The 27,963-nt window shown below is 43.2% G+C and overlaps 1 protein-coding gene across 1 annotated transcript in view; it reads left to right on the top strand.

The window, feature by feature from the left end:
* Nucleotides 1-27,963, top strand: part of LOC126419354 (glucose dehydrogenase [FAD, quinone]) — a 172,395-nt gene that overhangs the window by 80,880 nt on the left and 63,552 nt on the right. The window contains exons 7-9 of the mRNA XM_050086540.1: nucleotides 3,364-3,543; nucleotides 11,736-11,934; nucleotides 19,026-19,386. Of these exons, the coding sequence (XP_049942497.1) occupies nucleotides 3,364-3,543; nucleotides 11,736-11,934; nucleotides 19,026-19,386 (740 nt within the window). The remainder of the gene's footprint in view (nucleotides 1-3,363; nucleotides 3,544-11,735; nucleotides 11,935-19,025; nucleotides 19,387-27,963) is intronic.

Below are 27,963 nucleotides of genomic sequence, written 5' to 3'. Positions count from 1 at the left end.
GCTTTCTCCTACCTAATATTGTGTTTCAGCATTCGTCGTTTATTCGTAGCTTGTTCTCCTTTAGATAACTTTTCATTAACAACTACCGGTCGAAGTCGCCGTCACTTATAGAACATTTCGACAATCTCAACAATCTTAAGTGCTATTAAAAACGATAATTTAAGCAGTTTACACAAAAGACTTGTACAAAATCTTTTAAGCGTGACAAGACGCACAGCAGAAAACATAAAAATATTTTTCGGAATTATTTTTGTGAAATAGAGATTCTTGGTGTGTCAGATATTATATGATGATATTTTTAATAATCAGTGTTACAATATGCAAATTTTGAACACAATTAAATTAACATTTCATTTGCAGTGGCAGTTAAAGTAATCAATCCTATTTAATCTATACGAAATACAATATCCGATCTCGTATTTAAAGCTAGTAATTAACTTATCTTTGCTTTACGAACAATTTCTTTTACTTTATTTTTAAGTCTTAAGCAAGAAATTCTATGAAAGTATTTTATAATAGTGCTTCAAATGTCGTTAAACAAAACTTAGTATAAACTGAAAATCAACAAATGACCATAAATATATAACAACGTAATAAAATGACAATGTATCGTGATGTCTAATAACCATGTGTGTTGTGTACTAAAAAGGCGAGTCTCTGGCTGTTACACTACAACGGTGAATCGAGCGTTTTCCAGGTAAACAGAGATCGGAATTCGACCATTGCGGAGTTTGTGGTCAGAAAAGAGCAACTTGTTGGTGGAGAGAACACAAAAATGTGTACACTTAGCCTAACGTGCCTCAGATAGTATCTGTTACGCTAAGGACAACAATTATTCCTTAAATTAGCTTGAAATTTTTATTTAAGCCGCACAATGAGTAGCAGATAAATTTTAAATACCTATCTTAACCTGATTTCGCTAGACTAGATTTTTCCGTGATTTGCGCTGGGAATATCATACCTTCATTAATCTGTGAAGGTAATATAATAAGTTGCGCTACAGAGGGGGCACTGCAGCAAGACAGTCGGCATGCAGTGCTGTAGCGAGCAGTACAGGCAATAAGGAAATCGAAAGGCCACGTGCTTCAGTTTTTGCTGAGCATGAATGAGTTTATACTGTAAAACGTAACGGTACATTAAGATACTGATGAAAAACAAAATGGAAATAAACTTTTAAACATTATAGTTTTTTCATATACTTTAACGTAAATGTCTGAAACATCTCAAGTTGGTGTGTTAAAACGATTATCGCGGCCTCATAAACTCTTGCTACCAGCTCTTCACAGGTGCCAGCTACCGTGCGTTCGTCGATGGTTGGCTGCCGATTCGTTATCACAGCTTCACAACGGTGCGTTTCCGACTTTATCCTGCAGACCTACCTCTCTTGTACTTCCCCTACACTGCGCTGTTCTTATTATCAGATTTTTGTGAAATCTGTGAAAATTTCACCACAAGACCATTACGGGTTATATTTAGATGTTTTGTGCGGCCTGATGCTGAACTTACAACACCGAATTTCCGTCAGCAGCCATTCTTTGACGATGCAAAGTTCACTGAAGGCCGGCCAAAGCCACAAGTTAGTCAGCGAGGAGAGGCAATACACACTTTAACAAGAGTGACAATGGGTGAATAAGCGCAGTGCGCTTGTAATGTGATAATTTTTGTGTAGCACACTAGAGAAATAACGCGCCAGACTAATAGTAACTGCGACAGGAAAACTATGACTGTAGGTGGAGACTACTGTGCAGAAATATTTTGAAACTATTCAAGAACACCGAGCGCGACGGAATAATGAGATATTACACATACACTATATTCGCATATTATTTAAAAATATTTGTCTTTTAACAGTTTAGATGGTGTCAGTTAGCAAGAGACAGAGCCGTGAAACTCATTAAGACGAGAACGAAAAGAATACTTGCAATAAAGCTTATAAACAGAATTCAGAATTTTTGGTTGATACATTACGGCCACGACCTACTTGTTGCTATGAGCTTAGCTCTTGGTCTGCTGTCACGTATCCAAACGTCCAGGGTGCCACGCTATAGTCAGGCCTGTGAATTTTTTTGTCATTTATCGCATCGCTCAGCTCTAGCAACCATCTGTTAAATCGAGAAGTGCCAATTGGGCATTGTGATTCGGAGACGATGTTGAACTGGAATGAACTCAGCGGCATATCGCCTGCAATTGTACGGTGCCTAGTACTGCACTGAGGTATTAAAACAATCCTTTAGGTGGTAGACAACTTTATCTTCAACATTTGGTCGCAAAAAAAAAAAACGATTGAAAATATTGAAACCGCAGAATTTTAGTCGCCGTGGGAAACAGGAAATGAAATCCGCTGTTATTGAACAGTTTTACGGAAGAAAGGAGACACACACGCAACTGGTTTCGCAAATTTTAAGTTGCACCTTCTGGCGTATATCTGTACAGAAATAAATTAATACTTTGATAATGGGGAAATGAAGTTATCTGAGATATTTTAAAGCACTGAGCGAACAGACCTAAACAAAGAAGAAATATTCGGGATTTAGTTAGGAAACTAGGTGTGGATCACCTGTTGTTGTTGTTGTGGTCTTCAGTCCTGAGACTGGTTTGATGCAGCTCTCCATGCTACTCTATCCTGTGGATCACCTATGCCCCACAAAGCATGGGCTCAGTGTAATGTAATAAATAAATTTGTAATTTGATACCAAAAGATCGTTACTATCACTACTATGTCCTATAGTTCGTGGAGCGATTACAGAACGTAGCAGAGTAACGTTTGGCGTGCGTAGGCAAAGTTCTCAGCCTTCTTCAATCGCTAAAATCACCTTCAATTACGCATGTTCAGTCTATAAAAGCGAAGGAATAAAATTAGGTACTAGAACCTGATCCTTGGCTACAAAACAGTTGGGCAGAAACTAAAACGTCAAAGGCCTGGGGATATTCCCATATAACACAAAACAAAAACGGCATTGACCTGTGTTAAAATGACGGTGATTTGTCATCACTTGATCAATTAAAATATCTTCCTGTGCGCCTATGTCGAACGACGGACAGTGACCCTCGGTAAATGTTATCCAAGCAGGTGTTGGCTCCCGGAGTCGATGAAGAGTAAAAATGACGTTAGTGGAGAAAACTAACAAAATTAACGTTTAAAAATACATCGAATGAAATTATTTTTAACATGCTTTAGGAGGCCACCATTACTGAAAGGAAGAAAATTATATAGAAGGCCAGACTTACCAGAAGCCGACACGCTTGTGTTTGTTTGTCACCAACATAACAGTAATACTCTCTGCATGTCAACAAGGGGCTGGAAAGAATCCTCTGGAGCCCATCGCCACGTACTCGGGCCTGACTGGTGTCTGTGGCTTCCAGACGGTGCCGGTGTTCCTGGAGTACGTGCTGAACGAGCGCGGCCCGCTCACGTCGCTGGGGGTCGAGGGCGTCGCCTTCGTCAACAGCAGGTTCGCCAACCACTCGGACGACTGGCCCGACGTCCAGTTCCACTTCGCGCCCAGCTCCATCAACTCGGACGGCGGCGAGCAGATACGCAAGGTAGCAGCGTGCCCTGACTCATCCCACTCCACTGTACACTATCTGACCAAAAGTAGCCGTGACTGACCATCTGATGTCGCTAGATACGGACCCGATAGCATGAAAAGAGGTAGGGAATATTGTGTTGTCAATACAGAAGCGGAATTGTTCGGTCGGGAGAGCTCAGTGACTTCGAACACTACGCAGTCACTGGACATCACCTAAGTAACAAATACAACCCTTCAACAGCTGCCCAAGTCGATTGCTGGTGACGTCATTGTGAAGTGGGAACGCGAAGGAATAAGCCGAGACTACGCAGGCCTCATTCACGTACATACAGACACTGTGGAGGGTGGTTGTACAAAAAATAGTTTGAAATCGGTGGAAGAAATCACTCGTGAGTTCCAAAGTGTTACAACGTCTCCAGCTAGCGCAATGATTGTGCGTACACATCTTTTTAAAATAATGGGATCAATGGTCGCGCAGCTGCTTGTAAGCCTCACGTTTCTGCATTCACTTCTACGCGGCGCTGAAGGTAGTGTAGACAGCGAAGTCGGCGGACAGTGGGCGGCTGAAACCGACTGATCTGGAGTGACGAATCGTATTATAACCTCGGAAACCCGATGGAAGGGTTAGGGCTTGCCTATTGCCTGGAGGACGTTTTCTGCCAGCATGTGGATTTCCAACAGTGAGGACGGAGGCGTGGTGTTACGCTATTGGCGTGTTACTCGTAGTACGGGCGTGGTTCTCGTATAGAGCTTAAGAAAACGATAAACGCGAACGATATGAACACATTTTTACAGCATTCTGTACCACTTGCAGCAGAGTATCAGCTCGGAGACCGTAATTATTTTTATCAGCATCACAATGCAGCCTGTCATAAAGCAGCATTTGTGAGGAAATGGTTTTTGGACAGCACAATTCCTGAAAGGGCTGGACTGTCCGGAACCCAGAGCTATTTTCGGTTCTTGTAAGAGAGTGTACCGCCATTCCTCCACAAACATTCAGACACCTCACTGAAAGTGTCTCCACCAGAGCTGTAGCCGTCATAAAGGCGAAGGGTGAACACAACCCGTATTAATGTTTACTAAAAGACGTCCGGATACTGTCGATCAGTTGGTGTATGTTAAAAGCCACCAGCCAGTAACCTAAAACTGAGAGATTCGCGTTGAAAGCGGTAGGCCTGGAACTGTACACAGAGAAAAATCTTAAAGCTGACAACAGTATATCACTGACGTACACGTTGACGGTTCCCTGCCTTTGCCAGACTGGGCACGCCCATTGTATCTGTACACATGTAAGTGCAAGTTAAACTGTTTTTATACGGTCTATGAAAGTTTCGAAAAATTAAATATACAATATTTTCGCATTTGCTTTTTTGTCAGGGAGCAGTACCAATCACAAGACATGGTGTGAAACAACATACCGTGCACTAGGAGAAAGAGAAATGATACACTGAAGGTAAAATCCTCTAGATTGTTAGGCCCCCTCATGTTTCATTTCAGTTACTTTTACACGATCGACGTTTCGACCTCCCTGCTGGGATATTCTTCAGAATCTAGTAGAAGAATCTATAGAGGAACTTCGTGAAAAACTAGAAGACTTTGCCGCGAATGAGCACGGCCGAAAAGCCTGCAGATTTACAGAAATGATAAAGATCATAACCAGCACAAACTCTTTTGATATGCCGTCAACAGTGCGTCTGCGCAGCCAGGTGTATAAGAATCACTCGAGAGCAGAGTTGAAAAACTACTGTAAGCTACCGTAGACTATCGTAAGGAAGGGCAGACTACCGTAGTTTTTCTAGCACCTTTTGTCAGTTAAGGTCGTACCCACATTACCTGTACGTATGGTGTGTTGCATATCATGGGGGCTTTACCTCATACCGATCGCTTTCTTTGCGTATGCGATCTGTGTTTTACTCGATTTCCCCTGGAAACTGGAAGCGGTGAACTGTCTAGAAAATGAATGATGATATATAAAGTACCGGGTAACCTACAGAACGTTTTTACTCTACCTCCTATCTGTCACTTAAAAGCAAAGAGAATTTACGGCAAAAGTCAAATTGTCTATATTTAACTCAGGTTTTATTCGAAAATCGTTGACTTCTAAAGTGAAACAGAGAGATGTTGTAGCAAAAATAAACAATACAGATTTATAATATAGCGCTAGAAAACGCAGTTTCCGGAACAAAAAGGTAAAAACAAGTCGCAAAACAAAAAATATATAAAACATCGCTTCAAAACGTATTTTAACTTACGCAAACACGTCTCTGTTTTTCGTAAACAACTTCCGCATTTAGGAATAATAGCTGGAAACGCTTGCCTTTGATCATGATGAAGGATGTGCTATTGAGTACAAAATAATAAGAATAAAGTATATTCAAACAAAAAACAAATACAGGGTGGTCCATTGATCGTGACCTGGCCGAATATCTCACGAAATAAGCGTCAAACGAAAAAACTACGAAGAAAGAAACTTGTCTAGCTTGAAGGTGGAAACCAGAGTGCGCTATGGTTAGCCCGCTAGATGGCGCTGCCATAGGTCAAACGGATATCAACTGCATTTTTTAAAATAGGAACCCCCATTTTTATACATATTCGTGTAGTACGTAAAGAAATGTTCATATGTTCAAATGTGTGTGAAATCTTATGGGACTTAACTGCTAAGGTTATCAGCCCCTGAGCTTACACACTACTTAACCTAAATTATCCTAAGGACAAATACACACACCCATGCCCGAAGGACGATTCGCACCTTCGCCGGGACCAGCCGCACAGTCCATGACTGCAGCGCCTGAGACCCTCGCGGCGTAAAGAAATATGAATGCTTTAGTTGGACCACTTTATCGCTTTGTGATAGGTGACGCTGTAATAGTCACAAACACATGGCTCAGAGTTTTAGACGAACAGTTGGTAACAGGTTTTTTAAAATTAAAATATAGATCGTAGGTACGTTTGAACATTTTCTTTCGGTTGTTCCAATGTGATACATGTACCTTTGTGAACTTATCATTTCTGAGAACGCATGCTGTTACAGCGTGATTACCTGTAAATACTGTATTAATGCAATAAATGCTCAAAATGATGTCCGTCAACCTCAACGCATTTGGCAATACGTGTAACGCCATTCCTCTCAACAGCGAGTAGTTCGCCTTCCGTAATGTTCGCACATGGATTGACAATGCGCTGACGCATGTTGTCAGGCGTTGTCGGTGGATCACGATAGCAAATAAGCTTCAACTTCCCCACAGAAAGAAATCCGGGGACGACAAATCCAGTGAATATGCAGGCCATGGTATGATGCTTTGACGACCAATCCACCTGTCATGGAACATGCTATACAATACTGCTTCAACCGCACGCGAGCTATGTGCCGGACATCCATCATGTTGGAAGTACATCGCCATGCTGTCATGCAGTGAAACATCTTGTAGTAACATCGGTAGAACATTGCGTAGGAAATCAGCATACATTGAACCATTTAGATTACCATCGATAAAGGGGCCAATTATCCTTCCTCCCATAATGCCGCACCATACATTAGCCCGCCAAGGTCCCTGATGTTCCACTTGTCGCAGCCATCGTTGATTTTCCGTTGCCCAGTGGTGTATATTATGCAAGGGTTTGGTGTACCTGAACCTTAGTTGGTGCTCTGCACGCTAGGCGGTCAGACGGTGATGGTCGTTCTGGTACTCGTGAGAGACGGGAGGACTGGTTCGGCAGCTCGTCAGACGACAAAGCAGCCCTATTTAGGATCGCTCTGCTTTCCCTAATCCAGGGAGAGGCCTAGAAAAGGTGGCCTAAACATAGCCCGTCTCAACCCAGCACAAGTGGCAAACTGCGGTCACTTGTTCACTAACATATGCGGTCAAAAAAATAATAAAATAAACAGTTATCTTAAATATCTAATGATTGGAGTCTGGAACGTCCGTACTTTACAGGATAACGACCATAATCAGTGCCCAGAGAGAAAGACAGGACTTATCGCAAGGGAATTGGCTAGATATAACATCGACATTACCGCCATAAGTGAAACACATCTTAGTGACTCTGGACAGTTATGTGAACCGCTCGGAGGTTATACCTACTACTGGAGTGAAAAATCATCCACTGAAAGGGCGGAAAGTGGGGTAGGCTTTGCCATACGCAATAAATTGGCATGTTCACTAATAGAACTCCCAAAAGGTATCAGTGACAGAATAATAACACTCAGACTTCACCTGGCATCCAAGAAATATCTTCACTTGATCAATGTATACGCACCTACATTGCCATCTCCGGATGAAGAGAAGGACAAGTTCTACCAAGACCTCCGACATGTCCTTAGGGATATTCCTTCTGCAGATAAACTTCTGTTACTTGGTGATTTTAATGCTCGTGTTGGGAATGATTTCAGTGCTTGGAATGGAGTCCTCGGTCGCCATGGGATTGGAAAATGCAACTCGAATGGTTTGGATCTTCTAACTCTATGTGCCGAGTTTGAACTCTGTCTGACAAATACATATTTTCGTCTGCCTGAAAAATATAAAACGACATGGATGCATCCGCGATCTAAACACTGGCACCTTCTGGATTATGTGATAGTACGGAAAAAAGATCTTGGTGACGTACTGGTCACACGTGCAATGAGAGGCGCTCAGGGATGGACAGACCATCGACTCGTGAGGTCCAAATTAAAGATAACTTTGAAGGCACCACGCCGAGCTTCACACAAAATACCAACAAAATTGTCCTGCAAAATCTTGGCCAATGATCAGACTATGAGAGCAAAACTGGATGAAAAATTTGGTGTCGATGGCCTTTTGATATCTGAATCTGCCCCTGTAGATGAACAGTGGAGTGCATACGCTAGCAGACTGCGTGGCTGTGCTTCAGAAGTTTTGGGAAAGCCTCAGAAGAAGCACCAGGACTGGTTTGACGACTCAGATCCAGAGATCAGAAAGCTAATTAATGATTTCAGAACCTCTCTTCGCACCCCTGATGATAACAAGCGTAGAGCAGCGCATTACAATCTGAAAGTGAAGGTACGTGCTCTCAAAGACAGTTGGTGGGCAAATAAAGCAAATGAAATACAGTTATATGCCGACACACACCAAACGGGCAGATTCTTTGAGTCCCTGAAAACTATCTTTGGTCCAAGAGTTGGGAAGATAGCACCAGTCTATAACAAAGATAAAAGTTGTCGGCTGACGCAACAGAGTGACATCCTGTCTTGGTGGGCGGAACATTTTAATGACGTTCTTAATCCCGACCATCAGACAACCGATATTCCATACATAGAAGCACTTGAAGACCTGCCAGTTGAGGAACAACTTGCGGATGCCCCTTCCTACGATGAATTCATTTCAGCACTGGCTAAGCTGAAAAATGACAAAACAGCAGGATTAGATAACTTGCTATCAGAGCTATATAAATATAGGGCGCCAAACATCAAGAAACCATTGTTTGCTCTGATCTTAAGGATTTGGGAGTATGAAATGATTCCACAAGACTGGAAAGATGCTTGTATTTCCAAGATCTATAAAGGCAAGGGTGACATATCAGACTGCAGCTCCCACAGGGGCATTTCTCTTCTCTCAGCAGCGGGAAAAGTCCTTGCCCACATAATTAACACCCGGTTAACACACTTTGCAGAAAAACTGCTACCAGAGACCCAGTGTGGCTTTCGCCCAAACAGAGGCACGGTGGATGCCATATTTGTTGTCAAACAAATGCAAGAGAAAAGCTTAGAGCAACATCGACCTTTGTTCATGTGCTTTGTAGACCTGGAAAAAGCTTCTGATCGTGTCCCACTGGAAGATCTCTGGATCATACTAAAGAAAACTGGGTGCCCTGACAAAATTGTCAGTTTGATTCGGCAGTTTCATGAAAACATGATGGCAAAAATCCGCCATGAGGACAAGCTCTCAGAACAGTTTCCCGCGCCATGTGGTGTAAAACAAGGCTGTGTTCTGGCTCCCACACTCTTCTCACTTTACTTCGCAGTTGTTATGAGAGACGCGACCAAAGCCTGTAGTAATCAAATTAGTCTCGACACAAGGACAGACAAAAGTGTCTTCAACATCTCTCGCCTCCGAACAAAAAGTCGCGTAACCAAACTATCAATCTTAGAGATTCTCTACGCGGATGATGTATACATGATGGCTAATTCTTGCGAAACTCTTACATAAATCTGCTAAATGCCTCCTGCAGAAGATTTGGCTTAGCCATTAGCATCACTAAGACGCAAGTTCTCAAACAGTCACTTAGAGGTCTTAATGCAGATGACTCCAGTATTGAGATAAATAACAAACCCTTGCAAAATGTGTCAAATTTCAAATACCTGGGAAGCCAAATTAGAAGTGACAACAGCCTGACAACGGAAATCGCAGCGCGTATAGCCAGAGCAGCCTCAGCCTTCGGTAAGCTTGATGACCGAGTATTGAAATCACATGATCTCAAACTACAAACAAAAATTGCAGTCTACAAAGCAGTAGTATTATCCACCTTACTCTATGCCTCGGTAACCTGGTGCTGTTACAAAGCTGACATTAAGAAGCTAGATAAATTTCATCTTCGATGTCTGAGATCAATTCTGCGCATCAAATGGGAAGACCGTGTCCCAAACACAGAGATTTTGCGCCGCGTGAAACTGGCTGGTATTGAAGCTTTAATAATGAAACATCAACTGAGATGGAGTGGTCACATAGTACGCACGGATGACAGTAGGCTGCCTAAAGCGGTGTTCTACTCGCAGCTCTCGTGCGGGAAGAGGAGGAAAGGTGGTCAACACCTGCGATACAAAGACACCATTAAACGGCACCTTGCAGCCTGTGGCATTCCAAGCAACCGATGGGAGGAGCTAGCATTGCACCGATCGGAGTGGCGATCAACTGTACATAAGAGCATCGAACAGTTCTAGCAAAAGCGTCTAATGAACCTGGATGCTTAAAGAGAGCTCCGAAAATCTCAGCTCAAGCCTGTCTACACGTATACTTACAACTCTGCTGGTCAACTTCACTGTGCTTCATGCAACAGGATATTCAAAGCGAAATTCGGATTCGCGAGCCACATCCGAGCCTACCACAACAAGGAAGAGAAGACTGACGGAGTCGCTGTCGCCGGACACGGCGAGGAGGACATCATCATCATATTATGCCGGTTTACGTTACCGCTGTTGGTGAATGACGCTTCGTCGCTAAACAGAACGCGTGCAAAAAATCTGTCATCGTCCCGTAATTTCTCTTGTGCCCAGTGGCAGAACTGTACACGACGTTCGAAGTCGTCGCCATGCAATTTCTGATGCATAGAAATATGCTACGGGTGCAATCGATGTTGATGTAGCATTCTCAGCACCGACGTTTTTCAGATTTCCGATTCTCGCGCAATTTTTCTGCTACTGATGTGAGGATTAGCTCCGACAGTAGCTAGAACACGTACTTGGGCATCATCATTTGTTGCAGGTCGTGGTTGACGTTTCACATGTGGCTGAACACTTCCTGTTTCCTTAAATAACGTAACTATCCGGCGAACGGTCCGGACACTTGGATGATGTCGTCCAGGATACCGAGCAGCATACATAGCACACGCCCGTTGGGCATTTTGATCACAATAGCCATACATCAACACGGTATCGACCTTTTCCCCAATTGGTAAACGGTCCATTTTAACACGGGTAATGTATCACGAAGCAAATACCGTCCGCACTGGTGGAATGGTACGTGATACCACGTACTTATACGTTTGTGACTATTACAGCGCCATCGATCACACAGCGAAACAAGTGGTGCAACTAAAACATTCATATTTCTTTACGTACTACACGAATATGTAATAAAAATGGGGGCTCTTATTTAAAAAAAACGCAGTTGATATCCGTTTGACCTATGGCAGCGCCATCTAGCGGGCCAACCATAGCGCCATCTGGTTTCCCCCTTCAAGCTAGAAAGTTTCGTTGTTTGTAGTTTTTGCGTTTGACACTTATTTCGTGAGATATTTGGCCCAGTCACGATGAATGGACCACCCTGTATAAGGCGTCGGCTCTCTTACACATCCATTTGTGTTTCTTTCCCTACCAGTGCTAACAATACTGTCGGTACTCCTACCAGTTACTACGTCATTTATGTAGTGTGTTTTGGTAGAGCGCAGCTGTACTCGGGAGAGGCGGACCAGAGCACCACAACTGGTGGTAAGTGCAGAGTGGCAGGACTCACACAGCCGCGCGCGTTGCAGATCCTGGGCCTGCGGGACGGCGTGTTCAACACGGTGTACAAGCCGCTGCTGAAGGCGGAGACGTGGACCATCCTGCCGCTGCTGCTGCGGCCGCGCAGCGCCGGCTGGGTGCGCCTGCGCTCCGCCAACCCCGCCCACCACCCGCTCATCGTGCCCAACTACTTCGCGCACCGCGAGGACGTCGACACGCTCATCGAGGGTGAGTCTCCGGCAGCCCCGGCCAGCGGATAGGGTGTCCGCGTCTCGAAATGCAGCACACTGCTGTCGTTGTATGACTGGCTGCTGGCCTTTGACCGCTCTGCTGACCTAACGCGTCGGTATCAGTCACGTGTGAGCCCACGAAATCCAGAAAGCCGTGGAATCATAGACGCTGGCAATCAGGTTGGTACTACGTGCCTTGTCTTCTGGAAGAATTCGATACAGTCCCACACTGCCGTTTCGTGAGTAAAACACGAGCATACTGAATATCGGACTAGATTTGCGACTGGATTCGTGACGTCCTTGCGTATAGAACTCAGCATGTGACTCGTTAACGGATAAATTTCGGCATACTTAAAGTTGATTTCAGGAGTACCTCAAAAAGTATGTTATGACAGTTACTGACCTACATATATACAGGGTGAGCCACCTAACATTACCGCTGGATATATTTCGTAAACCACATCAAGTACTGACGGAATCGATTCCACAGACCGAACGTGAGGAGAGGGGCTAGTGTAATTGGTTAATACAAACCATACAAAAATGCACGGAAGTATGTTTTTTTAACACAAACCTACGTTTTTTTTAAATGGAACCCCGTTAGTTTTGTTAGCACATCTGAACATATAAACAAATACGTAATCAGTGCCGTTTGTTGCATTGTAAAATATTAATTACATCCGGAGATATTGTAACCTAAAGTTGACGCTTGAGTACCACTCCTCCGCTGTTCGATCGTGTGTATCGGAGAGCTCCGAATTACGTAGGGATCCAAAGGGAACCGTGATGGACCTGAGGTACAGAAGAGACTGGAACAGCACATTACGTCCACATGCTAACACCTTTTTATTGGTCTTTTTCACTGACGCACATGTACATTACCATGAGGGGTGAGGTACACGTACACACGTGGTTTCCGTTTTCAATTACGGAGTGGAATAGAGTGTGTCCCGACATGTCAGGCCAATAGATGTTCAATGTGGTGGCCATCATTTGCTGCACGCAATTGCAATCTCTGGCGTAATAAATGTCGTACACGCCGCAGTACGTCTGGTGTAATGTCGCCGCAGGCTGCCACAATACGTTGTTTCATATCCTCTGGGGTCGTAGGCACATCACGGTACACACTTTCCTTTAACGTACCCCACAGAAAGAAGTCCAGAGGTGTAAGATCAGGAGAGCGGGCTGGCCAATTTATGCGTCCTCCACGCCGACCGTGGCCCGTGTTTGTTACAACACGCAACTGGACGTCGGAGGTTTCAAGCGTCAACTTTGGGTTAAAATATCTCCGGATGTAATTAACATTTTACAATGCAACATACGACACTGATTACGTATTTGTTTATATGTTCAGATGTGCTAACAAAACTAACGTGGTTCCATTTAAAAAAAAACGTAGGTTTGTGTTAAAAAACATACTTCCGTGCATTTTGTATGGTTTGTATTAAACAATTACACTAGACCCTCTCCTCAAGTTCGGTCTGTGGAATCGGTTCGTCAGTATTTGATGTGGTTTACGAAATACATCCAGCGCTAACGTTAGGTGACTCACCCTGTATATATCCAAGGAGTCGTGAGGCGCAGTTTCTCTGGTGTGTCAGCAGACATTTGCAATTTCGTTTTTGCATTGTGCACCTGGAGTCTGCCCAACAAATAGTGTTCATCACGTTTTTCATGCGACGCTTAGTGTCGGTGGGAAGCGTCGGTTTGTTTCCAGTCCCAAATAAACTGAGTTTAAAAGCGGAATTGCATGTGCCCGTTTGATAGAGCGGTCCCAGATTAGTCTAGTCCGATATTAGTTCTACCGATATGTATTGACAGAGGCAGTAAAATACGGAGAACAGTCGGTACTCCAGCAGCGGCACTGAGTCGCCGCTGCATCGCTGTTTATTATTTATTACTGTTATCATCTTTTACTGTCCTTGCGATAGAAAAAATATCGAATTAGACTAGTTTGGGAGCGGTCTATCGAATGGGCACGTATAAACACCGATTCAACAGTAACTGTAATGGGAAACACACTGACGCTTTCTATTGACACTGGAAGTCGCACTGAAGACGCCCCGAGCCGTAATTATTTGGGCTGACTCCAGTACCACAACGCAAAAGCGAAATTGCAAACATCTGCTGAAACACCAGAGAAAATGCACCTGACTGGTGGATAACTTGGGAAACCCCATGAGGCGATTTGCAGGCCTTGCTGCTTCCTGCAGGAAGCTGACAACATCAGAGGCCCGCAACGTGATGCAAGAAGAACTATGGAGTGTTGATGAACGGTAAAGGGATTCACACTTGAAGCTGAACGTAAATAAATGTGACGTACTGCTCGAAAACAGGCGAAGAGATCCGTTACTGTTCGATTACACTGTTGAAGCGTGCGTGTGCGCCTGTGAATTCCTAAGAGACCAAACTTCTGCGGTTATTGATCCGCTGTTGATGAAAAATCAATGGAAGTAGTAATAATCTTAAAATACCTGAGAGTTATAATCTCAAATCAGTAAACAAGAAATAAGGCAGAGGACAATACAAGAAAAACAACTAATTAACAAGTTGAATTCCATTCTTTTCTGAATTAAAATTAAGAAAAAAGGCAAAAAAGGTTATATGAATCAATAATACAAAGCATCTGTTTATATGGAGCGGAAGCCTAGGAACTAACCAAACAATATAGCAGACCTGAAGCGCTCCAAATGGAATTTTTGCAATATTTTGTCGAGTATCGAGGCGAGAGAACATCCCAAATACGGAAATCACGAAGCGAATTAAAATTCCCACGTACATCTCTGAAGAGGAGGGAAAACGGAGGTTAAAATGGCATGGGCACGCAATGAGGCTGGCAACCTTCAAACAAGAGAAAAAGCAGACACTGTACAAAATGGATAATAAACTAGAGAAGGATATGCAAGGAATAAATTGAAAGAAGATTTATACAATGATCTAGAGACTTCAATACGAAGTTGCAAGACAGGGCCTCAAGATCCGTAAACAGCTCGCAATACACCCAGGAGTGCCACCCAGAGCGAGTTAAAATGGAATGACCACGTAAACCAAACAGCAGGAAAAACAGACGCCAGGCTGAGATTCATTGGAAGAATCTTACGGAAATGTGAGTCACGTACGAAACAAGCTGCTCGCCATACACTCGTCTGACTGACTCGTGGATATTACTCATCAGTCGGGGACTCTTACCAAGTCCGAACAGCAGAAGAGAGAGAGAAGACCAACGAAGAGCGCCTCGTTTCACCACGGGACCGTTCAGTAAGGGCCACAGCGTTACGGAGATGCTCAACAAATTCCAGCAGCAGACGCTACGAAAAAGGCCTTGTGTATCACACAGATTGCTGTAGAAATTCAGAGAGCGTACGTCCGAAGAAGAGTTAGCCAACACACTACTTCGTCCCTCGTACGCCTCGCGAAATGAACACAACGAGAAAATTCGAGAAATTAGAGCTAAAACGAAAGTTCACCGACAAACATTCTCCCCACGCGCCATTTGCGAAATGAACAGGGAAGGGCGCATCAGATAGTGGTACCCATTGTAGCATGCGGAGTGTAGATGTAGGTCAACACGTACAGTTGACTCTGGTGTATATATATATATATATATATATATATATATATATATATATATATATATTTCTTCTTCCGCAGTTTGTATGGACGGTGTACCAAACTTTTAGCGTACAAATTGTACAAAAGGCGGATAACACTGAACCGAGTATTTGGAAATAAGGTACCAACGGTTTTAAATGAATATGCCACTGGGTAGGAGGTTTGAAAGAGTAACGCGTATGACGCAAATATTTTTAAACTGATGTTAACTCATAAGAGAAGACAGCCTACCGCATAGACGGTGGTGGCGATAATTTGAAACGCAATAGCTTACACAGTGGTCTGTGACGTCTACAGGGTGGAGTAATGGCTGTTCAGACTTGATGACTGGCTGTCCAGTAAAGAGGAACTTGCTAACATGCCTTCCATGTGTGCTGCAGGAGTACGTAGTGGCTGTAAAGCCAACAGAATGTGCAGAAAAACGTTTCACAGCAGTTGCCATCCTCACTGGACGAAATTTATAGTCGAGTGTATAAACCCTAGGGCTTTTTCTATTCGAGATACGAGCAGTCTCCGGTGCACGAAACCGAATTAAAAACTGAAAAACTGCTTAGTAGGCTAGCTGCTTCTCTCATTGTGCAACACGCAACAGCGACATCTGAGAGACACATCTTATACGCCGTTTGTATCGCACACACTGAGAGCGGTGGTCGCCACTTTGAACGGTGGCTGTGTGCTTACGCTGTCGCTATAAGGTGTAACTTATCCAAGACTGTATCCGTGACGGAAGCAGTTTCCAACTTCCCAAACGACCGAGGTGAAGAAATTAGACAAGAGGTGTCCCACATGTTGCGTCAGGCCTCACTGCGGTGGGGAATGTTTCTCCTGGAGAAAGAAAGTGCTGTCATTCACTGCATTCGAGAAGATAATTCAGTTGTTTTACTAGCAACTGAAAATTTACAATGCTCCTTTACCGTGCTGATTATGTGAGCAAAACTTTTTTTTTTTTTTTTTTTCCCAGATGAACTACCCTATAGAAAATTACGGAGTGACTTCAAAATGACTGAATAAAGACGAACGCCCTTCCGCTTTTGAAAAAGAGCTTACTATCTAATCATGTGATCAAGAAAATTTGTACGGGAGCGGCTGTTCCGCCACGTTTATATGACTTGCCGAAATTCCACGAAGCAGATGTGTCAATACGTCCCATTGTCAGCATTGAAGGTATCCCCATCTACAGCTTGCCGAGGTATTTAGCGAAACTTCTTCATCTTTCCATTATAAAAACTGATGAGCATATTTCCAACTCCATGGAATTCATACGACGACTGAGATGCCTGTATCCATCAAATCTGTTCAGATTTGACATTGGGTTATGGGCGTTCCACTTGAAGAGCTCTTGGGCTTAATCAATGAAAAGTTGGATGTGAAATCATGAAGCTCTGTCGTCATGTGCCCACTTCGGCTTACTGCTTATTTAATGATCAGGTTTATGAAGAAACTGACGGACTGGCAATGGGGAGCCACTTATCACCTGCGGTTGCACACTTATTTATGGAAGATTTTAAGAACATGACTTTCAGGGTGACGTCTTTAAAACCAACCTGATTTAATAGACACGTGGATGACACGTTTACGGTCTGACCACGTCGAGCGGTTGTACTTAATCACTTCCTGGAACATTTTAATTCTCTTCATCCCAAGTTTATGATGAAATTTGAAAGTGTTGAAAAGTCACCTTCTTGGGTGTGATGGTTAATAAAAGGAAGCATGGAAACCCAGGATACAATGTTTCCCACAAACCTCAGTACACTAAGTCTCATATATGAACGCAGTGACCCGCCGTCCGCTGCATTAACACAGTGGTGTCCTGCAGACACTGGCACCAACAGCCTATGCAGCCTTCGGCACTGACAGCTCGCCTGAAGCGGACTGATTATTTTAGTAAGCAGATTCGGTATGCTTTGGAGTATGGACCACTGAAAACACGGGAAGATGGATGCAAAACAGTTATTTTCCTTAATTGTACTGGAAACATGTTCTTAAATTGAGAATTTTTTAAAAATTAACTTGCAACCTAGAATTGAGCGATACTAGGCTCTATTAAATATGGTTTGCAACTAACGAAGCTCAATGTATAGGAAATGGAGGAGGTGTGTGTGTGTGTGTGTGTGTGTGTGTGTGTGTGTGTGTGTGTGTGTGTGTGTGTGTAACATTACGTCACAGAATGCTTCATCAATCTGCAGTGACCAGATACTGTTTAACTGAGAGGCATTGGATGAAGCCTGCGGACATACAGACACTTGCTGTCGCATGTTATCTCAATAATTGGACTGTGTCCTTAGGGATACTATAGAGATTAGACTAGCGGGTCATCTCATTAAGAAAGGCAGTGGGTTTACTTTAGACCGGATATGGAACCATGTTTTGACATGTATCGCCCCACAACGCCTGTGGCGCGGTCAGCAGCATATCTTGTCGTTAGTGTCAATTGTCTGGACTGCGATACAACGCTTCTCCCAGCGTAGGCGTTGCGAGGGGATAGCAGCGCGCACCGTGGTCTTTTTGCGGCTTATATAGGGGCGACAGCACTGGCTTGTCGAGTAGTTCATACTTGGAATGTCAAAATAATTACGGCAGATTGAACTGAGGATCCGACTACAAAGCCGACAAACACTTTACCCGGAAATTAGGTTGCGTGAGTTTATTAAGGAAAAAGGACTTCCACGAAACAAGGGAAATAATGTTGTTTGAACCTAATAACACTTCTATGACTTAAGTTAGCGTATTTAACAAAGAAAAATCACCAAACAGCCTTATATTTTCAGAACTTTTTATTTTATTTACACGAGAAGTTCATTAATGCCATCTTGAGTCCCTTATGCACTCCATAACTGGAACCACCAATACCTGGATTCCGTGATTTTTATGACTTGACAACCGTTGCCAAGTCTTCGAAGTGGACACTCCACATGAAATTCACGGAATCCACATATTGATAGCTCCAGTTATGCATGCACAGATGTATCTGATTCTCCAACATGGCGGTTCAATCCCACATCCGGCCATCCTGATTTAGGTTTTCCGTGATTTCCCTAAATCGCTCCAGGCAAATGCCGGGATGGTTCCTTTGAAAGGGCACGACCAACTTCCTTCCCCATCCTTCCCTAATCCTATGAGGCCGATAACCTCGCTGTTTGGTCTCTTCTCCCAAACAACCAACCAACCAACCAACCAACCAATCTCCAACATGGAGTGCATAGGGGCCTGAAGATGGCATTAACGAGGTGCCGAAACTAGTCATGAAAATAAAATAACAAGTTCTGAAAATAAACAGCTGTTTGGTGATTTTTCTTAAGTAAATATCTGACAGGACGCTGTCTAGTATCCTCGATGGATCAACAGAGACTCAGTCAGTGTACTTAGCGAAAAACTGTATACTAGACGCAGACTGGTAACTTTTGTGTTGAGAGGGCAATCATCCTTATCAGATTGTTCGTGCCTACACTTGTTGCACAGACTGGTGGTGTCTTGCAGGGATCCGCATCGCGGTGAACCTGTCGTCGACGCCGGCGTTCCAGCAGTTCGGCTCTCGGCTGCACAGGATCCCGCTGCCGGGCTGCGCGCAGCTCGCCTTCGCCTCGGACGAGTACTGGGAGTGCGCGCTGCGGCACTTCACCTTCACCATCTACCACCCGGTGGGCACCTGCAAGATGGGCCCCGCCTCAGACCCCGACGCCGTCGTCGACGCCCGCCTCCGCGTGCACGGCGTGCCGGGCCTGCGTGTCGTCGACGCCTCCATCATGCCGCACATCGTCAGCGGCAACCCCAACGGGCCCGTCATCATGATCGGCGAGAAGGCGTCCGACATGATCAAGGAGGACTGGAAGGACTTCAGGTAGCCGGCGGTCCAGCTGGACGGTGGAACTAGGCCTCCGCTGAGGACGGTCCACTAGTGCACCGATTAACATTTCCGGCTTTCTCGAAAGATCATCTCTCCGGTGACAAGAATGAAGCTGTGTTTAAAATCTCGTGCAGCAATGTCCCCACCGCAGTCTGACTCCAGCTCGATTTTACACCCCAATCGGACAGTATTTTTGTATACCGATCATCACAAAGCTGGGGCGAAATAATCGATTTAACTTCAGCAAAGTAGTCAGACGTACTTTGAGTTCACTTACGACCTAACGCAATGCTTTTCGATGTAACTTATTTAGTATATAGAAATGTGGCATATGCTGTGTAATATTTTCGTAGTTCACAAGCTGCTTCGTGTTTGAGTAAAACTCGAGCTTTCGTTGATATTGCTCACCTTCATCGCCAGGAGATGACTGAATGCTTCGTACTGACGGTCTCTCTTCTGCACTAGTGGTCTACAGAGGGTGGTTTCTGATCCCCTTCCGCCTCGTAATTCCGGCCGGTTGGGATAGACTGAAGGGGGGAGGGAGTTTGTATTCTCTTCACGGTCCGTTATTTCCCGCATTTTCGCACGCAAATCTCGCGCTCAAATGACATCACTGCTCCAGTGATACGCCAGAACGCTACTATATAAGATACAAATATCGGTTCCGGCAATCTGTTGATACCTGACGATGAACACGGCGAATGTATTCGAATGCTTAAGTCTAAACTCAAACATGACGAGACTTGAAAATCGAGAAAATGTTAGACATGTACGCCACTGCGAAAGAGTAAAAGACACTGATTGGACATATGCTGAATTTGCCTAAGTGCGAATCACTTCCTTGGAAACGGTGAACGTTGTTACTCATGACTTCTTCGTGAGTTTTACGTAACAAGCGGTAGCAAAATGTTTGTGAAAAAATTAGTTAACATTTGTTAACGTCGTTAGTCCTACAAATTTCTATTCTGGTCATAATTTGATGTTCTATTCACTTACGTGTCATCGCAAGACATATTCCTTATTTTAAGTGCCATTGTATTTACGTAAGTACTTAAGAATATAAAAACACTATATCATTTTGCAAGCGATCTCTAAGGACTGCTACAGTGTGCTCGATGGAAAATAACGAAGAGCAATCGCATCTTCATGGGAGCTACAGAGATGTTTTTCTCTTTAGTTGGTATTATTCGTGTACTCCAAACGTTCACTAATTTATGTGCAACCCATATTGACATGACAGAACAATATTGTTTCATATACTCACAGAACTATTTTGAAAAAGTTTTGTTACATCATGTATAAATGTAAGCCATACAAGAAATATCATAACTATTCACTGTAAAAGGTAAATTCGTGTACTGTGAAAAACAAACTGTCTGCAAGGAGGCAAAAAGGAGCAAACGCACTAAATTGTATTTTATTATAAATTAGTTTCGTTTCTGGTTGAATAAAGGAATGAGAAAACACACACACGCACACACACACACACACACACACACACACACACACACACACACACACACACATATATATATATATATATATATATATATATATATATATATTACATACACACCACACAAAATACAGCTACAGTATCTTCTGAAGATGGCAACGATATTTATATCCGATACGAGTGAGTTTACCGACGTCACGTAAACATTATTTGTGTTTATGAGACTTGCTGTTTAATGTCATGGTTTGTATACAGTACCAATTTCTCATTATCACATTGTTTACTGGCGATTTCGTTCATATTTTCACGGGCAGTTCATTTCCCATGGGCGCTGGACACAACCTTACCATCACCACTTACGAAGTGACATCTTGTAACTACATTCTGCTTTCACTTGTTAGCAAAAGGTACTCTTTCCTTTGAACGAAGAAATGCCTTGATATAGTTTTACATATACAGCACTTACCTGAGTTAAAAGAACTACAGATATTGAACGAGACCTCACGTCCATGAAACCTCTACAGTAAACAGGTGCAGAACAATGTCATTCCTCTGATAAGTAACCTATTCTATGTAAATAGTTTATTTCGTGAGGTATGTATATAGGATGGTCAGAAATAGCGTGGAAAGCTTATAAGGGTGTCGTAGGATAGGTTGTGGTGAGAAATAATTGTTAAGGAAAAAATTCGATGCTTTGTGGCGGTTCCGAGTTACTGAGCATTCAGCTTAGCAAATCAGGCCGCTGAGCGCGCAAATTCAAGAGGCCCGGCAGATACAGCTAGTGTCAGCTGTTCTCATGGAGACTGTTCAGCCTTTGGCTCGGGTTCAGTCTGTACTACTGACCCACATCCACTTTTTGGATCACTCTCATCTACATCTACATGATTACTTTGCTATTCACAATTAAGTGCCTGGCAGAGGTTTCAGTGAACCACCTTCAAGCTGTCTCTCTAGCGTTCCACTCTCTAACGGCACGCGGGAAGAACGAGCACTTAAATTTTTCTCTGCGATCCCTGAGTTCTCTTATTTTATCGTGATGATCATTTCTCCCTATGTAGGTGGGTGCCAACAGAATGTTTTCGGAATCGGAGGAAAAAATTGGTGATTGAAATTTCATGAGAAGATTCCGTCGCAACGAAAAACGCCTTTGTTTTAATGATTGCCACACCAATTCACGTATCATGTCTGTGGCACTATCTCCTCTATTTCGCGATAATACAAAACGAGCTGCCCTTCTCTGAACTTTTTCAATGCCAACCGTCAGCCCCACCTGATAAGTATCCCACACCCACTTCGTCCCAATTTAGATTATTTGTAATTGTAATCCTTAAGGCCCCCCCCCCATGAACCATGGACCTTGCCGTTGGTGGGGAGGCTTGCGTGCCTCAGCGATACAAATAGCCGTACCGTAGGTGCAACCACAACGGAGGGGTATCTGTTGAGAGGCCAGACAAACGTGTGGTTCCTGAAGAGGGGCAGCAGCCTTTTCAGTAGTTGCAAGGGCAACAGTCTGGATGATTGACTGATCTGGTCTTGTAACATTAACCAAAACGGCCTCGCTGTCCTGGTACTGCGAACGGCTGAAAGCAAGGGGAAACTACAGCCGTAATTTTTCCCGAGGGCATGCAGCTTTACTGTATGATTACATGATGATGGCGTCCTCTTGGGTAAAATATTCCGGAGGTAAAATAGTCCCCCATTCGGATCTCCGGGCGGGGACTACTCAAGAGGATGTCGTTATCAGAAGAAAGAAAACTGGCGTTCTACGGATCGGAGCGTGGAATGTCAGATCCCTTAATCGGGCAGGTAGGTTAGAAAATTTAAAAAGGGAAATGGATAGGTTGAAGTTAGATATAGTGGGAATTAGTGAAGTTCGGTGGCAGGAGGAACAAGACTTCTGGTCAGGTGACTACAGGGTTATAAACACAAAATCAAATAGGGGTAATGCAGGAGTAGGTTTAATAATGAATAGGAAAATAGGAATGCGGGTAAGCTACTACAAACAGCATAGTGAACGCATTATTGTGGCCAAGATAGATACGAAGCCCACACCTACTACAGTAGTACAAGTTTATATGCCAACTAGCTCTGCAGATGACGAAGAAATTGAAGAAATGTATGATGAAATAAAAGAAATTATTCAGATTGTGAAGGGAGACAAAAATTTAATAGTCATGGGTGACTGGAATTCGAGTGTAGGAAAAGGGAGAGAAGGAAACATAGTAGGTGAATATGGATTGGGGGACAGAAATGAAAGAGGAAGCCGCGTGGTAGAATTTTGCACAGAGCACAACATAATCATAACTAACACTTGGTTTAAGAATCATGAAAGAAGGTTGTATACATGGAAGAACCCTGGAGATACTAAAAGGTATCAGATAGATTATATAATGGTAAGACAGAGATTTAGGAACCAGGTTTTAAATTGTAAGACATTTCCAGTGGCAGATGTGGACTCTGACCACAATCTATTGGTTATGACCTGTAGATTAAAACTGAAGAAACTGCAAAAAGGTGGCAATTTAAGGAGATGGGACCTGGATAAACTAAAAGAACCAGAGGTTGTACAGAGATTCAGGGAGAGCATAAGGGAGCAATTGACAGGAATGGGGGAAATAAATACAGTAGAAGAAGAATGGGTAGCTTTGAGGGATGAAGTAGTGAAGGCAGCACAGGATCAAGTAGGTAAAAAGACGAGGGCTAGTAGAAATCCTTGGGTAACAGAAGAAATATTGAATTTAATTGATGAAAGGAGAAAATATAAAAATGCAGTAAGTGAAACAGGCAAAAAGGAATACAAACGTCTCAAAAATGAGATCGACAGGAAGTGCAAAATGGCTAAGCAGGGATGGCTAGAGGACAAATGTAAGGATGTAGAGGCCTATCTCACTAGGGGTAAGATAGATACCGCCTACAGGAAAATTAAAGAGACCTTTGGAGATAAGAGAACGACTTGTATGAATATCAAGAGCTCAGATGGAAATCCAGTTCTAAGCAAAGAAGGGAAAGCAGAAAGGTGGAAGGAGTATATAGAGGGTCTATACAAGGGCGATGTACTTGAGGACAATATTATGGAAATGGAAGAGGATGTAGATGAAGATGAAATGGGAGATATGATACTGCGTGAAGAGTTTGACAGAGCACTGAAAGACCTGAGTCGAAACAAGGCCCCCGGAGTAGACAATATTCCATTGGAACTACTGACGGCCGTGGGAGAGCCAGTCCTGACAAAACTCTACCATCTGGTGAGCAAGATGTATGAAACAGGCGTAATACCCACAGACTTCAAGAAGAATATAATAATTCCAATCCCAAAGAAAGCAGGTGTTGACAGATGTAAAAATTACCGAACTATCAGCTCAATAAGTCACAGCTGCAAAATACTAACACGAATTCTTTACAGACGAATGGAAAAACTAGTAGAAGCCAACCTCGGGGAAGATCAGTTTGGATTCCGTAGAAACACTGGAACACGTGAGGCAATACTGACCTTACGACTTATCTTAGAAGAAAGATTAAGGAAAGGCAAACCTACGTTTCTAGCATTTGTAGACTTAGAGAAAGCTTTTGACAATGTTGACTGGAATACTCTCTTTCAAATTCTAAAGGTGGCAGGGGTAAAATACAGGGAGCGAAAGGCTATTTACAATTTGTACAGAAACCAGATGGCAGTTATAAGAGTCGAGGGACATGAAAGGGAAGCAGTGGTTGGGAAGGGAGTAAGACAGGGTTGTAGCCTCTCCCCGATGTTGTTCAATCTGTATATTGAGCAAGCAGTAAAGGAAACAAAAGAAAAATTCGGAGTAGGTATTAAAATTAATGGAGAAGAAATAAAAACTTTGAGGTTCGCCGATGACATTGTAATTCTGTCAGAGACAGCAAAGGACTTGGGAGAGCAGTTGAATGGAATGGACAGTGTCTTGAAAGGAGGATATAAGATGAACATCAACAAAAGCAAAACAAGGATAATGGAATGTAGTCTAATTATGTCGGGTGATGCTGAGGGAATTAGATTAGGAAATGAGGCACTTAAAGTAGTAAAGGAGTTTTGCTATTTGGGGAGCAAAATAACTGATGATGGTCGAAGTAGAGAGGATATAAAATGTAGGCTGGCAATGGCAAGGAAAGCGTTTCTGAAGAAGAGAAATCTGTTAACATCCAGTATTGATATAAGTGTCAGGAAGTCATTTCTGAAAGTATTCGTATGGAGTGTAGCCATGTATGGAAGTGAAACATGGACGATAAATAGTTTGGGCAAGAAGAGAATAGAAGCTTTCGAAATGTGGTGCTACAGAAGAATGCTGAAGATTAGATGGGTAGATCACATAACTAATGAGGAAGTATTGAATAGGATTGGGGAGAAGAGAAGTTTGTGGCACAACTTGACCAGAAGAAGGGATCGGTTGGTAGGACATGTTCTGAGGCATCAAGGGATCACCAATTTAGTACTGGAGGGTAGCGTGGAGGGTAAAAATCGTAGAGGGAGACCAAGAGATGAATACACTAAGCAGATTCAGAAGGATGTAGGTTGCAGTAGGTACTGGGAGATGAAAAAGCTTGCACAGGATAGAGTAGCATGGAGAGCTGCATCAAACCAGTCTCAGGACTGAAGACCACAACAACAACAACAATCCTTAAGGGCCAACTGCCACTTTTCACACCACTAAGATATTTTATCTAAATCATTTTGCGATTCATATTGGTCATCTGATGACTTTACAAGACGGTAAATGACAGTATCATGTGCTAATAATCTAAGAGGGCTATCAGATTGTCTCCTATATCGTTAATATAGATCAGGATCAATAGAGGGCTTATAACATTTCCTTGGGGACCGCCGGATATTACTTCTGGTTTACTTGATGACTTTGCATCTATTACTACGAAATATGACCTTTATGACAGGAAATCACGAATCCAGTCGTACAACTGAGGCGATATACCATAGGCACACAGTTTGGTTAGAAGACGCATGTGAGGAACGGTTTCGAAAGTCTTCTGAAAATCGAAAAATATGGAGTCAATTTGACATTCCCTGTCGATAGCACTCATTACTTCATGAGTATAAAGAGCTAGTTGTGTTCCGCAAGAACGATATCTTCTGAATCCGTGCTGACTACGTGTCAAAAAATCGTTTTCTTCGAGGTACTTCATAAAGTTCGAATACGGTATATGTTCCAAAACCCTACTGCAAATCGACGTTAGTAATATAGGCCTGTAATTCAGCGAATTACTCCTATTTCCCTTTTTGGATATTGGTGTGACTTGAGCAATTTTCCAGTCTTTAGCCACGGATCTTTCTGTGAGCGAGCGGTTGTATATAATTGTTAAATATGGAGCTATTGTATCAGCATACTCTGAGAGGAACCTGACTGGTATACAATCTGGACCGGAAGCCTTGCCTTTATTAAGTGATTTAAGCTGCTTTGCTACACCGAGGATATCTACTGCTGTGTTTCTCATCATCGCAGTTGTTTTTGATTGGAATTCGGACGAATATTTACTTCGTCTTCTTTGCTGAAGGAGTTTCGGAAAACCGTGTTTAATAACTCTGCTTTGGTGGCATTGTCATCAGTGACTTCACCGTTGTTACCGCGCAGTGAAGCTATTGATTGCGTCTTGTCACTGGTGTGCTTCATATATGACCAGAATCTCTTTGGGTTTTCTGCCAGATTCAGAGACAGAGTTTCGTTGTAGAAATTATTAAAAGTATCTCGCATTGAAGCACGCGTTATATTTCGAATTTCTGTAAAACTTTGCCAATCTTCGGGATTTTGCATTATTTTAAATTTGGCATGCTTTTTTCGTTGCTTCTGCAACAGAGATCTGACCCGTTTTGTGTACCATGGGGTATCAGTATCATCACTTATTAATTTATGTGGTATACATCTCTCAATTACCGTCGATACTATCTCTCTAAAATCATTCCACGCCTTTTCTACGCTTAAGTGATCGGATCGGAAGGAGTGGAGACTGTCTCTTAAAAAGGTGTTAAGAGCATTTTTATCATCTTTTTTAAATATATATACTTCGCGTTTCTTTTTGATGGTTGTGGGTGTTACGGTATTCAGCCTAGCAGATACTGCCTTGTGGTCGCTAATCCTTGTATTCGTCATGGTACTTCCTATTTGTCCAGGAATCTTTGTTGCTAAGAGGTCAAGTATGCTTTCGCAACCATTTACGCTTCGAGTAGGCTCATGAACTAATTGTTCAAAATAATTTTCTGAGAAAGCATTCAGTACAATTTCGGATGACGTTTTATGCCTGCCGCCGTCTTTCAACGTGTAATTTTTCCAGCATATCGAGGGTAGATTGAAGTTGCCACCGACTACAGTTGTATTGGAAATGACACTCAAGTTTTCTTTGAACTGTTCATCAACTATATCTTCTGAGTCGGGGGTCTGTACAACGATCCAATTAATAGTTTAGTCCGATTGTCACGTATAACCTCTACCCATACTATTTCGCAGGAACTATCTACTTCAATTTCATTACAAGGCAAACTACTTCTGACAGCAATAAATACTCCACCGCCAACTATGTTTAATGTATCCTTTCTGAACAGTGTTAGATCGTTTGAAAAAATTTCGGCTTAACTTATTTCCGGCTGTAGCCAGCTTTCTGTGCCTATAACTATTTGCGCTTCAGTGCTTTCTATTAAGGCTTGGAGCTCTAGTTCTTTCCCAACACAGCTACGCCAATTTACAGCTACAATACCGATCGTTTCTCAACTACCTTACTGTGTTTTACCTGCCCCCTCTTAGACGGACGCCCTTTCTGTGGTTTCCTGAGACCCTCTAACCTAAAAAACCGCCCAGTCCGTTCCACACAGCCCCCGCTACCCGTGTAGCCGCTTCCTGTGTGTAGTGGACTCCTGACCTATTAAGCGGAACCCAGACACCCACCACTCGATGGTGCAAGTCAAGGAATCTGCAGCCCACACGGTCACAGAACCGCCTGAGCCTCTGATTCAGACCCTCCACTCGGCTCTGCACCACAGCCGGTTCTGTCGAAGATGCTGCAGATGGTGGGCTCCACCTTCATCTCGCAAGCAAGACTGGCAGTCTTTATCGTTTCCGCTAGCTGCCCGAAGATAGAGAGAATCTCCTCCAATC

The sequence above is a fragment of the Schistocerca serialis genome, chromosome 9 (assembly GCF_023864345.2).
Source record: "Schistocerca serialis cubense isolate TAMUIC-IGC-003099 chromosome 9, iqSchSeri2.2, whole genome shotgun sequence".
NCBI lineage: Eukaryota > Metazoa > Arthropoda > Insecta > Orthoptera > Acrididae > Schistocerca > Schistocerca serialis.
Note: the sequence above shows the minus strand (reverse complement) of the source record. Positions and strands in the feature narration are given on the sequence as shown.